At 40.7% G+C, this 18,411-nt stretch overlaps 1 protein-coding gene across 2 annotated transcripts in view; it reads right to left on the bottom strand.

Moving 5' to 3' along the window:
* Nucleotides 1-12,592: 12,592 nt before the first annotated feature.
* The window catches only part of LOC146805507 (lysozyme g-like), a 131,208-nt gene continuing 125,389 nt past the window's right edge, over nucleotides 12,593-18,411 (bottom strand). For both annotated transcript variants that reach the window (XM_085622779.1, XM_085622780.1), the window contains exon 6: nucleotides 12,593-13,525. In XM_085622779.1, coding sequence (XP_085478905.1) covers nucleotides 13,386-13,525 — 140 coding nt within the window. In that variant the 3' untranslated portion in view covers nucleotides 12,593-13,385. The remainder of the gene's footprint in view (nucleotides 13,526-18,411) is intronic.

Here is an 18,411-nt window from a genome sequence, read left to right as displayed (position 1 = left end):
GGCTGCCTCCAGTGTCAGCAGCGTGTCACTGGCAGAGGCCAGCACCAGGCGCCGCAGTTCGCGTGCCTCCGCGGGGACAGGCCGTGGTGAGGCATTGGATACACCTGAGCGGAGGCTTGGGGTACGTGGGAAGCGCCACTAGACAGTTGGACATGCATGCAGGACCATGGTGGGGCAACCATGGCCATCCAATAACTGTGTATGCACAGGCGTGACTTCAAGGCACCTTTTATTTACAATGATGCAATTGGAGCATGATTTACAATGCTAGTTTTGTTGCACAATCCTCAGTGCTACTGTGCATTAAACAGTTGCACCCCAAACCAACTTGTAATGTCTCATTTCCCCATGTTTCAAAAATTATGTTGCATAATATATGTCCGCCTCCTATGGCCATCTGCTGTGTTTGGGATGTGTGCCTGTCGTCGTTGGGCAGGTGGTTGGTCAGCCCTGTCCACCTCTATTGGTATCCCCCTTCTGGTGGCAATGTTGTGCAGCATTGCACATACAGCAATTATCCGACAGCATGTTTCTGGTTGGTATAACATGACGCCGCCAGTCTTGTGGAGGATACGGAAGCGGCTCTTGAGGATCCCAAAAGTCCTCTCTATCACATTCCTCGTGCTGATGTGTGCAGCGTTGTAGCGATGTTCCTGCGGGGTTGCTGGATTTAAGTATGGGGTGAGTAAGTATTCCCGCAGGGCGTAGGCACTGTCACCTAGAGGATAGAAGCATAGACTTAGCATTGGTGATGTACATACATGTGTGGTGTTGGTGTGGGGAAGCGTATTTCTACGTACCTAGCAGGAGTCCCTCTCCAAATTCTCCGTTGACGAGTCGCCTGTGCATTCCACTGTTGCGGAAGATGTATGAGTCGTGTGTGCTCCCCGGGTATTGTGCCACTAGGTCCGTTATGATGTTCTTGGCATCGCACACAACCTGCACGTTGATCGAGTGGTATGACTTGCGGTTCCGGAATATGTACTCATTTGCAGCTGGAGGGCAAATGGGGATATGCGTGCAGTCGATGCATCCAATCACATGTGGGAATTGTGCCACCTGGTAGAAGGCCTGTTTGGTGCGGTCCAACTGCTGTGGGGTTGTGGGGAAGCTGATGTGTGTGTGGAGCATTGTCAGCATGGCATCTAGGAATTTCCTGAATAAGCGTGACAGTGCGCTTTGCGAAACACCTCCGGCCACCGCAATTACACCCTGGAAACTCCCTGAGGCCAGTAGGTGCAGGCTGCATAGGACCTGAACGTGCGCAGGGATTGCATTTGTCCGGTGTGTCTGGTGCTGCAGCAATGGTTCCAGGTCTGCAATCAGGCGCATGATCATAGCGCGATTGAGGCGATACTTCTGGTACACCTCGTCCTCATTCTGCCCGAGCAAGGTTATGCGCAGTCTGAAAACTCGCTCCTGGACCCTTCTCCTGCGCTGTCCTGCAGCATTGATCCGCATCCTCCTAGCAAGCACGTAGAGGGCAGCCATTTTGTGGGAGCCAACAGGGTCTCCTGGGCCACCTTTAAGGGATTAGTGATTGCCTCAATCATTTGCACATGTAGGAAAAAATTTTGCATTGTTTTTTTTTTTTTTTTTTAACTTTACCTCCAGGTTTTGATTCCCCTTATTTAGCTCTGGCAAAATAGCGATTTTAGGCATTTTCGTTATTAGCGAGTTTTGTTGCATTGGGGTGCGATTCGTTATTTGCTATTGGCACTTTCCGGGAGCTAATAGTGATTTCGGTAACTGCTAATTCGGTATTTAGCGATTCGGTAACTTAGCATTTTTGGTATTACCGATTCGGTATGTTAGCGGATATTTATTTAGCGATTCGTTATTTGCTCACGTTTTGGGTTGATGCATTGGGATTGGGGATTTGGGACTCGCTACCGGGAGCTAATAAGGAATCGGTATTTTACCGACTGGATTTTGGCTTGATGCATGAGGCTGTTTGAGGCTTTAAAAAGTGTTTTTGTACATTAGGCTCAATCCAATTGACATTTTGAATCCTTTTTTCTACATTCCAAAAAATCTATTTTCTGATGAAAAACGATCACCCAGGACCTGTTGAACTTTCTCCAGATGGTCAGAAATTGTCATTTTTTAATGTTTAATCTTTTGACAGTAAATGACTATTGCATGTGAATTTATTTTTACTTTTGGAACTAAAATAAGTGTGTTTAGAGTCTTTTTGCTGCCCGAATTGGTTGAAATAGAAGCCTCTGAGTAGGAGTACAAGTCTGTAAAAGGACAATTTTCGTCACTATGAGTCTTTAAAAAGTGGTTATTGAACATGAGGCACAATCCAACTGACATTTTGAATTATTTTTTTCTACAGTCCAAAAAATACATTTTCTGATGAATAACGATGAGCCCGGACTTGTCGAACTTTCTCTAGATGGTCAGAGTTATTTTCCTGCCCAAAATTGGGTGAAATAGAAGCTTCTGAGTAGGAGGAAAAGCTTGTAAAAATTGCAATTTTGGTCACTGTGAGGCTTTAAAAAGTGGTTATTCTACATTAGGGCCAATACAATTGACATTTGGAATCATTTTTTCTACAGTCCAAAAAATCAATTTTCTGATGAAAAACGATGACCACGGACCTGTCAAACTTTCTCCAAATGGTCAGAAATGGTCCTTTTTTAATGTTTAATATTTTGACAGTAAATGACTATTGCATGTGAATGATCACTTTTGGAACTAAAATAAGTGTGTTTAGAGTCAAATTCCAGCACAAAATTGGTCCAAATAGAAGCTTCTGATTAGGAGGATAAGTCTGTAAAAATGGCAATTTTGGTCACGTGAGGCTTTAAAAAGTGATTATTGTACTTAGGCACAATCCAATTGACATTTTGAATCATTTTTTCTACAGTCCAAAAAACTCAATTTTCTGATTAAAAATGATGACCGCGGACCTGTCGAACTATCTCCAGATGGTCAGAAATGGTCATTTTTTTATTTTAATCTTTTGGCTGTAAATGACTATTGCATGTGAATTATCACTTTTGGAACTAAAATAAGTGTGCTTAGAGTCATTTTCCTGCCCGAAATTCGTTGAAATAGAAGCTTCTGAGTAGGAGGAAAAGTCTATAAAAATGGCAATTTTGGTCACTGTGAGGCTTTAAAAAGGGGTTAATCAACATGAGGCACAATCCAATTGAAATTTTGAATAATTTTTTCTACTGTCCAAAAAGTCAATTTTCTGATGAAAAATGATGACCCCGGACATGTCGAACTTTCTCCAGATGGTCAGAAATGGTCATTTTTTTATGTTTAATCTTTTGAATGTAAATGACTACTGCATGTGAATTATCACTTTTGGAAATAAAATAAGTGTGTTTAGAGTCAATTTCCTACATGAAATTGGTCGAAATAGAAGCTTCTGAGTAGGAGGAAAAGCCTATAAAAATGACAATTTTGGTCACTGTGAGGCTTTAAAAAGTGGTTTTTCAACATGAGCCACAATCCAATTGATATTTTGAATCATTTTTTCTACAGTCCAAAAAATCAATTTTCTGATGAAAAATGATGACCCCGGACCTATCAAACTTTCTCCAAATGGTCAAAAATGGCCATTTTTTAATTTTAATCTTTTGACCGTAAATGACTATTGCATTTGAATTTTTACTTTTGGAACTAAAATAAGTGTGTTTAGAGTCATTTTCCTGCTCAAAATTGGTCGAAATAGAATCTTCTGAGAAGGAGGAAAAGTCTGGAAAAATGGCAATTTTGGTCACTGTGAGGCTTTAAAAAGTGGTTTTTCACCATTAGGCACAATCCAATTGACATTTTGAATCATTTTTTCTACAGTCCCAAAAATCTATTTTCTGATGAAAAATGATGACCCTGAACCTGTCGAACTTTCTCCAGATGGTCAGAAATGGTCATTTTTTTAATTTTAATCTTTTGACAGTAAATGACTATTGCATTTGAATTTTTACTTTTGGAACTAAAATAAGTGTGTTTAGAGTAATTTTGCTGCTCGAATTGGTTGAAATAGAAACTTCTGAGTAGGAGGAAAAGCTTGTAAAAATGGCAATTTTGGTCACTGTAAGGCTTTAAAAAGTGGTTATTCTACAGTAGGGCCAATCCAATTGACATTTTAAATCATTTTTTCTTCTGTCCAAAAAATCAATTTTCTGATCAAAAACGATGACCTCGCACCTGTTGAACTTTCTCCAGATGGTCAGAAATTGTTATTTTATAATGTTTAATCTTTTAACTGTAAATAACTATTGCTTGTGAATTATCACTTTTGGAACTAAAATAAGTGTGTTTAGAGTCACTTTCCTGCCCAAAATAGGTCGAAATAGAAGCTTCTGAGTAGGAGGAAAAGTCTCTAAAAATGGCAATTTTGGTCACTGTGAGGCTTTAAAAAGTGGTTTTTCTACATAAGGCACTATCCAATTGACATTTTTAATCCTTTTTTCTACAGTCCAAAAAATCAATTTTCTGATCAAAAACGATGACCTCGGACCTGTCGAACTTTCTCCAGATGGTCGGAAATGGTAATTTTTTAAAGTTTAATCTTTTGACAGTAAATGACTATTGCATGTGAATTTTTACTTTTGGAACTAAAATAAGTGTGTTTAGAGTCATTTTGCTGCCCAAATTGGTTGAAATCTAAGCTTCTAAGTAGGAGTAAAAGTCTGTAAAAAGGACAATTTTGGTCACCATGAGTCTTTAAAAAGTGGGTATTGAACATGAGGCACAATCCAACTCACATTTTGAATTATTTTTTTCTACAGTCCAAAAAATACATTTTCTGATGAATAACGATGACCCCGAACTTGTCGAACTTTCTCTAGATGGTCAGAAATGGTCATTTTTTTAAATTTAATCTTGTAACTGTAAATTACTATTGCATGTGAATTATAACTTTTGGAACTAAAATAAGTGTGTTTAGAGGTATTTTCCTGCCCAAAATTGGGTGAAATAGAAGCTTCTGAGTAGGAGGAAAAGCTTGTAAAAATTGCAATTTTGGTCCCTGTGAGGCTTTAAAAAGTGGTTATTCTACATTAGGGCCAATACAATTGACATTTTGAATCATTGTTTCTACAGACCAAAAAATCAATTTTGTGATGAAAAACGATGACCCTGGACCTATCAAACTTTCTCCAAATGGTCATTTTCTAATTTTAATCTTTTGACTTTAAATGACTATTGCTTGTGAATTATCACTTTTGGAACTAAAATTAGTGTGTTTAGAGTAATTTTCCTGCTCGAAATTGGTCAAAATAGAAGCTTCTGAGTAGGAGGATAAGTCTGTAAAAATTGCAATTGTGGTCATGTGAGGCTTTAAAAAGCGATTATTGTACATTAGGCACAATCCAATTGACATTTTGAATCATTTTTTCTACTGTCCAAAAAACTCAATTTTCTGATGAAAAATGTCACTTTTTATTTTAATCTTTTGGCTGTAAATGACTATTGCATGTGAATTATCACTTTTAGAACTAAAATAAGTGTGCTTAGAGTCATTTTCCTGCCCGAAATTCATTGAAATAGAAGCTTCTGAGTAGGAGGAAAAGTCTATAAAAATGGCAATTTTGGTCACTGTGAGGCTTTAAAAAGGTGTTATTCAGCATGAGGCACAATCCAAATGAAATTTTGAATCATTTTTTCTACTGTCCATAAAATCAATTTTCTGATGAAAAACGATGACCCCGGACCTGTCGAACTTTCTCAGATGGTCAGAAATGGTCATTTTTTTATTTTAATCTTTTGGCTGTAAATGACTACTGCATGTGAATTATCACTTGTTGAACTAAAAAAAGTTTGTTTAAAGTCAATTTCCTGCACAAAATTGGTCGAAATAGAAGCTTCTGAGTAGGAGGAAAAGTCTGTAAAAATGGCAATTTTGGTCACTGTGAGGCTTTAAAAAGTGCTTTTTCTACATTAGGCACAACCCAATTGACATTTTCAATCATTTTTTCTACAGTCCAAAAAATCTATTTTCTGATAAAAAATGATGACCCCGGACCTGTCAAACTTTCTCCAGATGGCCAGAAATGGTCATTTTTTAAATTGTAATCTTTTGACTGTAAATGACTATTGCATGTGAATTATAACTTTTGGAACTAAAATAGGTGTGTTTAGAGTCATTTTCCTGCCCGAAATTGGGTGAAATAGAAGCTTCTGAGTAGGAGGAAAAGCTTGTAAAAATGTCACTGTAAGGCTGTAAAAAGTGGTTATTCTACATTAGGGCCAATCCAATTGACATTTTGAATCTTTTTTGTACAGTCCAAAAAATCAATTTTCCTGATGAAAAACGATGACCTTTCGAACTTTCTCAAGGTAGTCAGTAATGGTGATTTTTTAATGTTTCATCTTTTGACTGTAAATGACTTTTGGATGTGTATTATCACTTTTGGAACTAAAAAAAGTGTGTTTAGAGTCAAAGAGAAATATAAGCTTCTGAGTAGGAGGAAAAACCAGGAAAAATTGCAATTTTGCTCACTGTGAGGCTTTAAAAAGTAGTTATTCAACATGAGGCATGATCCAATTGACATTTTGAAACATATTTTGTACAGTCCAGAACAGCTGCATCGACAATATCACTGTCGCCTCTTCAGAACCTCCCGACATTGGTGGGCATTGTGTCTCCGTGCCTCCTGGTAACCTTCGAGGGGCATATACTCTCTCCCCTCTGCTTGCAGGTTCTTCACTCCCCGAATCCACTCTTGGACTCCACTGGCCTCCTTTACAGTTTTCTCCAGAAGCATCTTCTTCAAAGTCATTAATTGTTGTCTACGGCAGGTTCCGACGTTCTTCACCCCTATGCACCCGGCTTCCCTTGTGTAGGTAACCTGGTTCCTGGGGCACAGGTGGGGTGACTCTCTAACCTTCTGTCTTCCAAAGGGTTTCTTTGGGGTCCTCCAGGAAGGGTCCACTTCCTTCCAAAATGTAACCATGACTACCCCATTTACTTCTATTGGGCACACAGCTGTGTTTGCACTCTGCACACAGCCTCCGTGGGGTTCCTGGGTACTTACCTTGGGTGGTTCCCTGTGTCACTAGCTCCTCTGAACCTTCTGGTCTAAGTCCAAATTCCTTTAGCGGTTTGCATTCCACTTTCTTAATATATGGTTTGTCTCCCCAGGGAGACCAATGTATTGTGTGCTACTCACCTGATTGCTTTTGAAGTATTCTTATGTATTGTGATGATATCTCTAGGTATGAGATAGATCAATGGGATTAGTGTTTTTTTGCTAAACACTGTGTGGTTTCTTTTCATCTAACTTACACTAAAGATTAAACTGGTAAAACAAGTGGTTTAAAAGTCCTTCAAGATAAGCCTGAAGGCTGCTCTCCACAAGCTACCACTTAGAGAGCTTTCTATGGTTATCAAAGACCACTAAAATCACCATAAGGGTTGTCTGGATTAGTGCAAGGTGCACCACTTGAATAAGTGTGCACCATATACTAAGCCAGCATCCTACACACATAGCACAACTTTCATTTACTTTGAGATACTTTCCAACACAAATCCTGGTTTGCTTTGGATAATAAATTCCACTATAACGCTCTGCTTCAGGTTTGCTTCACAAAAGTGACTAAAATCCAGCGCAAAGTGTTAGTAAATCTCAGCCTTAGGTTCTGGGGAGCTGTAAAGAGTAGAGATGAGACAGAGAGGACAGGATTGTGTGAATGAGGGAGGCAGAGAAGGCACCAGGAGGAAGAGAGAAGCAAAAAGAGAGTAAGCAGTGGATTCAATAAATACATAAACGTGAGCAATGCTGGTAGAGTGAGAACTTGGGAGTAAGAAGGAAAATGAAACATTGGGAAAGAGAAAGGGTGGAGGTAGAAAAACAGGTGTGAGTAGAGAGGTGTCACTTTGACAGAGAGATAGACTGCTTCATGTAATGGGCAGCACAGCGCTATACATCTTCAGATAGACAGATCCCAGGAGGGAATAAGGGGGAACTGCTGTTAACAGACAATGAGAACCAGTCTAAGAAGGAAGGGGCTCCCTCTCATGATTTTCCTGCTAAGGGAAACCCCAGGTGCAGTGACATGGACAATCAGATGAGAAGATAACCTCATCCCCAAAGGTGTGTCTCTCTAAAGGCTGGTGAGTTTCTAATATTTTTTTCTTTCGGGGTGAGTTGTGGAAAGTAACACCAGAGCATCAGATGAGAAAGCAAGCTTATGCTAACGGAATGCCTCAAGGCACCTCATCTTTCCTGAGCGAGAGGGATCTTCTTATTCCTTAATACAGGTGTGCGGCACTCCTGAGTTCTATTTCACAAGATAGAAGAAAACCAAATGACATTTCTTTGTGCATTGTCTTTAACAGAAAACTTGCTTTGCACTGTGTATTTCAGGGTTTAGTGGGAGGTCACATACATTTTGACATGTTCATTGTTTACTGTCACCTTGAAAACATAAATTATATGATGCACAGTCATAATGAGAATGCTTGCATGGAGCAGTCAGGCAATGTTAAGGCATCTTTTTGACAAAAGGAGTGGGTGCACAGGCAATTCTGAAACTGTGGGGTTTATTTTATAGGGGTTGAAACTAAGGCCCGATGCCCATTGCTCTGGCTGGCAAAGTGGTAAGGCAACAGTTGCGCGCTGCGTTCCTGCATAAGCGTAATTGTGCTGACTCATCTGGGCTGACAGATACCCCACAAGGAATTTTGATCAAAACATTTCCTATTTTTCAAGCAAATGCTTGCAACTCCAGACTATTCTATTTTGGAGTCTGAACAAAACCACAGCTCTAGTTACCCAACACGGAGGTGTGCCTGCTATCGACATAGAAGAATGAAAGACTGAGCCAACTATGTCAAAATTCCACTCTGACTTGCATTTTCAAGCATTTCCCTTAGGCAAGTGTTCAACCTACCAAGCTACATTAAGGGATCACTAGACTCTCGGTGTGCTCCACAGCCTTTCAGTTGTTCTCGATGTTCACACCGCATCTGGCTCATGTGTCTGTCACAAGCGGCCTGGAAGCAAAGGGTTTCAACACCTGAGCAGTAGAGGCATAGAAGGACAGTATATATGCGAGATCACACTTTCTTCGCCACCACTCAAGGTTGTCCATCCCTCTGCTCCTCTGCTGCCTGCCTAGGGTCTGCCTGTCGACGGCCATAAAAAAGTAAATTGTAAACTCAAAGTCAGGCAGGTTCCAGGCACGCACTCACCGAAGAAATATAGGAGCAGGTTGCTTGCATAATATCTACGGCTGGTGCAGGGCAGGCTGCCTCTCTTCCCAAGCCCTGGTGCTGCTGCACCTCTGATAGATACAAACCTATGGTTGTAGTGTTACAAGAGACAGGAGAGCAGTCAGTCCAAGGCACCACGCAGTTTTGTGCGAGCCTCACGCCTTTCTCTGCTCATCAAAGGATGAGGTGTGATCAGAGATTCTTGCTGATCCCACTATATCCTGTGATGGTTTGGGAAAGGACCATCCTCACTGATTGACGTCAGCCACAAGCAGCACAGGATTGAAGCTTAAAGCGCCCAGGCTGTGTTTAAATAATGAGGGCGCACCGTGCCACAAGATTGTGTGAAGCACGTAGGCCCTTGAAAATTTGCGGCGTGACACATGCACACTAGTGCATGTGCCTGTCAGAAGTGCTCTTAATGCCTGACCTTTGCTCAGAGTGATGGACTTTATAGTGCAGTGTGAGAATGAAGACAGGAAACCATGAGGGGCAGAGCCCCAAAGCGTACATTAATGAACTGCCACTGATAAGAAATTATAAAAAAATAATAAACCTGTCTTTCCCTGTATTCACTTACCTTGATCACACTTGACGTTACAATCACAAAGAATATTCAAGGGTTTGTACACATGACTGTATGTCACAGTAACACAGCTAAAATATCAACTTGCACAAATAGTGTATGGACAAGATTGAGTGTCTCAAGAAGGTGAAGGTAAGTATAAGTAGAGAAGGATAGATTTACTATTCTGTGTGTGAAAAGGAGGCTGGAACCCCCCAGCATCTCTGCTCCCTCATGGCACATGGTTCAAAGCATACACTTAATGCAAACAACAGATTACAGTCTAGTCTCTAAAGTGATTTGAATCTGTACAGACAATAAAAAAGGTTAAAAACGGTCATCCAAACAGGATATACATTATATGTAGTTCTAAAATGGCAAACAGATAGACATCAGTAGATTGTGTCCTAGTGAAAAAAACACAGAAGTGAGACAATAAAAGTACTGTGCATAGATAGATAGACTTTTCAACATGTGTTTCTTTCAACACCCAACTCTGGTTCCTTATTAGGGCAGTTCGCTGAAGACAAACAAGTATGTGGGTAAATGAGGCTGACAGCGTTTCAAACTTATTTGTAGTATTGACTTTGGTTGGTAGGGACACTTGGATGGATTGAGGCCACCAATTTGGGCCTGTGGTCCAGTTCTTACCTCAAACAAGTGATTGAGGCACATGGCACCTAATGGGATAAGGAATAAGTGGATGCTTACTTGTAGAGTCCAAATGACCCAAGGAGTAAAGCCAGGTGTCAATAAACTCTCTAGGGGAACCACATTGTGCACTGTATGATTAGTTATTGGATTGCTGCAGGCTCACGGAGCAGTATTATCTCACTGGCAACTGTTGATACTCTGGCATGCTTTTGTCAGACAATTCCAAGCCACTCAAACCATACCAATGGAACACCAATACCTTACAGGCCAAAGCCGGCAGGCTAATTGGGCGGGAGCAGGATTAACCTGCCGGCTCCCGCCTGTGAGATATTATTCTTCTATAGGTAATGGCAATTCACTTAAGCTAGCCTCATTTTGTGCCTAAATGAGTTTGACGGCCTTTTTCACTCACTTGTAGTATTGAACTCCCATCAGGACAATGACTGGCAGGTACACCTGGTTATTATCATGTCGGCACCCGCTTGTGAGATATTATTCTTCTACAGGTATGGTTTGACCGACTTATAATGTCTTTCATGTGCAAGTCTAAATATTAACAGTTACAGGTGAGATAATACCAATTTGAGAGCCTACAGTAATTCAATCACCAATCATGCAGCACACAGTGTATTGCCCCTTGGGGTCTTAGTAACATGTGGCCTTACTCTTTGGGCCCCTCCTTATTATATTAGGCAACACATACCTAATTCACTTGTTTGAGGTAGTAACTCAACAACAGACCCAAATTTATAGCCTTAGTCCAGCCAGGTGTCCTTGCCAACCACTGTCCTAATCAGAACTGAATACTACAAATGTGTTTCAAACACTGTCAACTTCATTTAGACACAAACTCGTTTGAGTTAAGTAAATAGCCATTATAAAGGACGAGAGTTTTGTATTAAAAGAAGCACATTGAAAAGTTTTTGTCTATGTACAGCATCATTATTTTCTCACTTCTATATTTTTATCACTGGGACACAGTGCACTGATGTCTGTCCACTTAAAACTGTATACAATGTATGTGCTATTTGAATGATAATTTTTAACCTTTTTTCATTGTCTGTGCAGACTAAAATCACTAAGAGGCTAGACTGTAATCACATTCTTTGTGTTAAGTTTGTGCATTGAATTGCTTCTCGCAGCTAAAAAGATTAACGTAGCTGAACGAGTTCCAGGTTAACCACTGTTCTTTATATATGATACTTGCCCAGGTTCCCACCTTCATGAGGGCTGCTTTTGTTTTGCAGTGTGCCCTCCTGGCACACAGCACTCTCTTTAATACCTCAAAACCCCTCTGCCCCTTCATAACCTCTACTCACCCCTTCAAATTGCCAATGGTTTTTGTTTTTGCTTAGTGAAAATGTGCTCCCTGGTAGCAGCAGTTTTCCATCTCTCAAGCAATGATCAGTTGCAAGACAAACAGACGCAATGTATGTTACTCAGATGTGAGCACAGAACATGATCAGCTGTAGAGTGAGGTTGCCTCTGTGGAGGAATAAAGTGCTGGAGATAGCAAGTAGTTACAACAACTATTGCCTTTTCCTGGCTTCTTTATAACTGAGAGAAAAATGTGAAGACCATGGGGCAGATTTACAAGCCCCTTGCAACACTTTTGCGCTGCCGTTGCATCACTTTTTGTGACGCAGCGGCAGCGTAAACAATGCACCACGTTGCAGCCCATTTACAACATGATGAATCTAGGGAGATGCATCACCTTGTAAAGCCCTGCATCACGTTATACCAGCGCCAGGTATAATGTATGCAGGGTGGGCGTTTCCATGCGCCACTGCTAGGACGCCATTGCGTCAAAACCCTTTGCCTGCTTGTAGTGACGCAGTGTATTAGGAATAGGCCTTCCCATTCACTGCTGGAGTTGCGCCGTGCTTGCAACACGACTCCAGCAATGAGTGACTTTTGCACCGACAGATGCATCAGAATTTCAGTCAATCCTTGCATAATGGTGCGCTGTATTGTAAATACGGCGCATCCACGGTGGTGCACGGGTTTCGTACACAGGCACATGGAAACTGACGCATCTATACAGACACGTCAGTTTCTAATAAAGAAGCCCCCAAGACCTCACTGAGTCAGACCAATGCAATACTAAAACAATTTTGAAATTAAACGAAGTTTTCCTAAAAGTATTCCTATAAAAAGTACACTTTTCACTAACAATGGGAAAGCAGCACTATGGATCTATATCAATTACTTTATTTTGATTGTAGGGTTAATTTTTTTCTTTTCTTTTGAGAATTTTGCCACTTTGTCCATGTTGTTTACAGATATTTGCAAATGTTTCTCTTCAATATCGAGAAGATTACATGGCTTTTCTGAAGCATAGATACATTTTACTTTCAAATTCCCTTTAATATTCATGTGTGTAAATTTATCTTCCGTGAATATATGCGGTTGCAGAACTTGAGGATGGGAGTGGGCCACTCCCAAAAATGTCCAAAAATCTTTCAGTTTATGTCAATTTTCTTCCTGACTGAAAGTTCACTGATTGGTTGACACTTTTGTATTCATTACATGTAAACAGTTTTAATATAGAGTGTTACCTAAAGTTTATGTCTCATCCGATACAATTGAGTACATTAACAGTTTTTGGTGACGTCAGTTATTTCACTGACCACCTCCTCTTAACTTGACTTTTAGGCTGTGTAGGAGTCTTTATAATCAGTGAAAGATTTCCCACAAGTTAATATTATTAAGGGCCTAATTCAGATACCAGTGGTAAATGAAAATACCCCACAATTTCTGAAGGAAATTCTAAAAACGAAGTAGAATTCACCGGCTGAATTTCCTTTAACAATTGGGGCGAATAGTGACGAACAAACGGCTGCTGGATTTTACTCCATATTTAGACTTTCCTCTAGAAACCTTATTGGATTTTCAGCTACTATGGAACTCTAAATCAGGTCTTAGACAAATAAGTACATACATTGATTTAAAAGAACCCAGATCCACAGCGCATTACAATAGTTATCATCAACACTTATATCCTTTGTTTCTATAGAAGACAGCTCGAGCGACAACATCATTGGAGTAGTCTTGGCTGTATGTACCACTATCGACATTGGGGTAACTTGTAACACTTCCAGGTCCAGCATTGTAGGCGGCAATCCCACCTGAAGGAAGATAAAACAAGGACAGATTTAGCATTAAAAGTAAACTGAACTACTGTGAGCATCATTAGGTACTTTCGCACATACAAGTTTAGGAGGTAAAAACTCTAATAATGTGCACGAGAAATACTCTAGTGTTGTCACAAGCTAATCATTTTGTGCAATAAGTATCGGCTGATGGTCTTATACAGACCAATATTTCGAGCACCAGTGCAGTCTGTTTTTCTATATAGCCAAGGTGCAGGAAGATTCTTGACGATGCTGGGAATAAATTGAAAATTAGAAAGAAGCATTGGCAGAACCAATAGGCCTGCTTTTTGTGAGCGCAGATGTTTTGTAATAGTTAGGTACCTTTGTGAACGTTTGCAGAGTTAAGCTGCACCCTCAAAGAAAAGTGTTATGAAAAGGAGTGAGAAAATTAAGTTTGCATTGTAAGAGGTGAATCTAAAAAGCATACACAGCAAACAATTGTATAGTAGTTTTTTTTTTCAAAAGCTGTACATCTAACATGCCATCCTGACAGCAAAGTAAATCAAATAAATATGCAAGGGCTACTATTAAACAGCACTGCTTCTTTATGACAGGCTAAGGAATCGAAGGAGCACATGTTTCCTAAGCAAAAATACACATGAATGAGCAATTAAAATGTTATATCAGCAAAGGAAATACATCAAATAACACACTGGTTCATTTGTAACCTTCATGTCTTGATGCATGTGCAGTCTAACCAAAGGACTACTTAATGCTCCATCACCAAACCTATTAGGAGCGCAAATGGGCCAATGTACCCAGACATGAGATGCCATGATCTTGATGGAGATGGACAACACATCCCAGCAATGGCACACTATGAAAGACATATGAAATAGCTCATGTAGGGGACCTCCAGAAAGACTGGGGCCCTGGGCCAGAGCCTACTTTTCTCATACCTGAAAACATCTCTGACTTGAGGCTTGCCTTGTTCCCCAGAGGACTGTCCTGCTTTTTGTGCCCTGCTTTGTTCTCCATAAGACTGCCCTGTTGCGTGAGGCGGGAAACAGCATTTAACAGCGTTAAAACAACGCGATGCTATTACAACGCGGTTGTTACAAAGACCGCGTTGTTACTACACAATACCTTTACATTGCAAGTCATTACAATGACTTGCTGTAGGGGGCGCTAAGGTATCGGATATGAAATCCATCAACTTCCCTGCTGTTGCGCAAACTGGAATAGGAATAGTAAATAATACTATTCCTAAGTGCAGCGCGCCCCCTTCCGCATGTCGATGTAATGACTTGCGATGTAAAGGTATTGCGTACTAACAACGCGGTCGTTGTAACGACCGCGTTGTAAAAGTATGCAATGTAATACCATGCGTTGTAACATGCTATATTCCTTGAGACCTGCCCTGTTCTGTGAGAAAGCAGACAGAACCTGCTCCCTTTATCCTAGGCTACCTGGGTGACTCCAAGGATCAGATGACTAACCTCCTGTTCTGTGCCACAGGGACACAACAAGCTCCAGAGGCCTCCCTGCCACAACCCAGCTGGCCTGTTGCAACTGGACCTCCTGGCCTCTGCTGTAGTGAGTTACTGATCTCCAAGAGGTGCCATTTGTGGTAAGATAGTGCTACCCATGATAACCGCCAACGCTAAGCTCAGGTGAACCGTCTTTTCACGCTACAGTGGCAATCTGCATACAAGTTCTACACTTCATGCTACAGCAACAACAGCCTATGGTAACCGCTCACGCAAAGCCTCAGGAATGACCATTCATGATGCCCTACCAGATCCTCGCATGCAGTGGAGACTATCCACGACACCAGCCCTGCTATTCTCACTACATCGATGACTATCCATGATGTTCTCCCTGCTCCTCGCAGCCTCCTCCACCACGAAGTGGACTTTTCATGATGGACTTTGAGAAGGCAAATTTTTCAGTGTGATTCACCTGGTCTCGTGATCCGGCCTATGCTCCATCGTGGTTGGCCTGAACTTGTGGCTTTCCCCAGACTTGCATGACTAGGTGACTGCGAAGGGCACTTTGTGCTTTTAGGTGCTATACTTGCCTACAACTCTGAAACTTAATATCTCTGTTTCTATTGATTGTATTTGTGTTGCATTGGTCTCATTTTGTTTATTGAAATTTACTCTATTATACAAAAAAGTTCTTATGTTGTGTTTTTACCTTATTACTGTGTGCTGCTTAGATACACTATGTCTCTACATTTTAAGTCTGACTGTATTGTACCAAGCTGCCAGAGAGTTAGGTACAGGCTAATTTAGTGACTTTTATGGTTGACCCTAACAAGGATTGTGGATGTTGTCTGAGTGGGGCTTCCATTCCCCTCAACCAGTAACCCAAATTCTTACAGATGTTAAATTGATTTGATGGATAAATTAAAACTTAATAGTCATTGCAGCTACCAGACTAGAAGAGGTAATCTAAAAGAATTAATGTTTTTAATTGCAGATGGGAGTTGTGGGCATGGTCTTTTATAAAGCAGATCCGATAACCCTACAAGTATGATCACCTTCACAGTAAATTAGAACGTCATCCAAAAAAATATACTGGGTTCCCAAGCTGATGGATGTATTTATTGATGTGTTTTTCTATTTATTTGAATGAATATATGATTTATTTAACTTGGTATAGTACTGTAATACTTAGAGGTGCACCAATGCTTATTTAGGTTTATTTGGGCTAAGGTCTAGGCCACTGCAGTTGTTGAATGGATGTGCAGTAGATATCTACAACTATTCAGATATATCAGAAGGGTCCAAGATCCTCCAATAAGTACTGGACCTTTCTGATATGGTCCTTAGCACAAATACAAGCAAAATTTACCATTAGTAAATGGGTGTCCTAAGGGTCACTCAAAAATGCAGAAATATCTAATTGAAATCGAATAATGAAGAAAAAAGTCTAAAGTTGTAAAATCTTAGTTCCGAGGTAGAGCTTTCACAATTCTACAGTGAAATAATTGAAAGAGCAGGCATGTGCATGAGATTATAAGTGCTTCAAGCTGGCTGCACCAACATATACATTTTTTTAAAGTCATCTGCGCATTAAGCATAACTTGCATATGGTCGGCAAATACAGTATCATCTTCGAGAAGATAGCGATGTACTTTGGTGTGAAGGTACCAGAGGACTAAAAGAGGGAAAATGGAGTTGTTATGCTCACTGTAAACTGAATCAAATGAATGTCTGTGTTAGTAAAGGAGCATGCTTGTTCTGTGTGAGTAGCTATTTCAAAGAAAAGGACAACTTGTTCCAGCAGGGAGTTAAATGAGTATCCAAGTGTCAAAGAAATCGCCGTGTCCTGTGAGTAGGAAAAATACTGCTGGAAGCAGTGCCCTGAACAGCAAGTGCCACTGAGAGGCGGTTGACAGATTTCAAGGAAGAAACAGTAATACTTCATGATCAGTCTGAAACCTCGCAACCTGGAAACAATCGATCCAGATGACCCTCACATTCCACAATATTGAAGACATTTGGCAGGATAAACATTGCTAAATACTTCTAATTTATCACTAAAAGCACATAAAACTAGACAATTAGAATTTCTGACTTCATCTGTGGCAGGGGTAGAGTGCAAACAAACATCGTCAAAAGGGTCAACTTCTGAGGATCTTCACCACGCACCATAACTACGACTGTCTCCAGACCACTCACAGCCTATTGAAATATGTGGAATTCATCCTGGCTAAAGGGGTTACTAATTTTAATATTCATATGATAGACCTACCAGGAAGCTATTCCTGCAGAAAAGGATGTCACTATGGGATCACTTGGAAACGAAGAGAGCTAGCACTGAGTTACAGATTGACTATTTGAGGACTGCACCTTAATACATGAAACAAGCACTTTCCTTGTATTTGCTAATGATTGCACACACCATCATGCACACATGCTGTTTGCATAATACCATACATATTGGCTCTACCGTTGCTTGTTATGATTGTGGCCCTAAAAGTCACCTGCCCAACTGTTTCCTCAGGCTAAGAGAGGGAACATGTAGTTCTGTTCTGCTCCTCCTAAAGGGCGTCAAATGAATGTCCTGTTTGCAATGGGGCAACCTTGTTCTGCGAGTGACTGTTTAAAAGATAATATGCAGTGCTTAATTTGAGCCAGTGGTTTCCTGTGTTCGGCACCTGCACTTAATTGTCAACACCGGCACTTATGGCAGCTGCCACATGGTAGCTCTGTTTGTATAATTTAGAGATGAGCAGAACAGAAATTGTTTATTATTTCAGTATACATTCAAAACAACTAATACCTGCTAGCCATGTCATTTTTAAAGGCTTTTGGAGGCAATGTGTAGTGAAAGCTGCGGAGGCCTCCTGACGGGGGCCCTGGTGCTTTTTTTATTATAAATTAAGCACTGAAAATATGGACTGCATGTTCCAACGGGCAGTTCCATGAGTAGCCAGGCGACAAAGAAGTCGCCACGTTCTCTGAATATGGAAAAGGCTGATGCCGTGCCCCGATAGGCATGTGGCAGTTGGAGGCGACTGAAAGATTTCATGGAAGAAACAGCTAAGAAAAGCAACTCAGAGACAGATGACTTTGCTGTGGCATGCATCAGCAAATAAAAAATGCTAAGCTTGAATATCCGGTGGCTCATCTCATCCAAATGTAATTGACACTTATAATAAGCAGGGGCTGCAGGTTGCTGACCCACACAAGATAATGTCAGAAGGGGCTTATCCAAAGCCCACTCTCTGTTCAAGAATGACTTAATGCTGCTACTTACTCAGAAATATGTACCTTCATTACCCTCCGCCTGTCAATTTTGCCTCCCCGTCTCTTGCAAACGTTTTGCATACTAGTGTTGCAGGGATTCTGCACAACACAGAACTATGTGCAGGATTATAGGACCTTGGTGTATAGGGACTGGGTCTT

This window comes from Triturus cristatus, chromosome 8 (assembly GCF_964204655.1).
Source record: "Triturus cristatus chromosome 8, aTriCri1.1, whole genome shotgun sequence".
Taxonomy (NCBI): Eukaryota; Metazoa; Chordata; class Amphibia; order Caudata; family Salamandridae; genus Triturus; species Triturus cristatus.
This window is presented reverse-complemented; position numbering and strand designations above follow the sequence as displayed.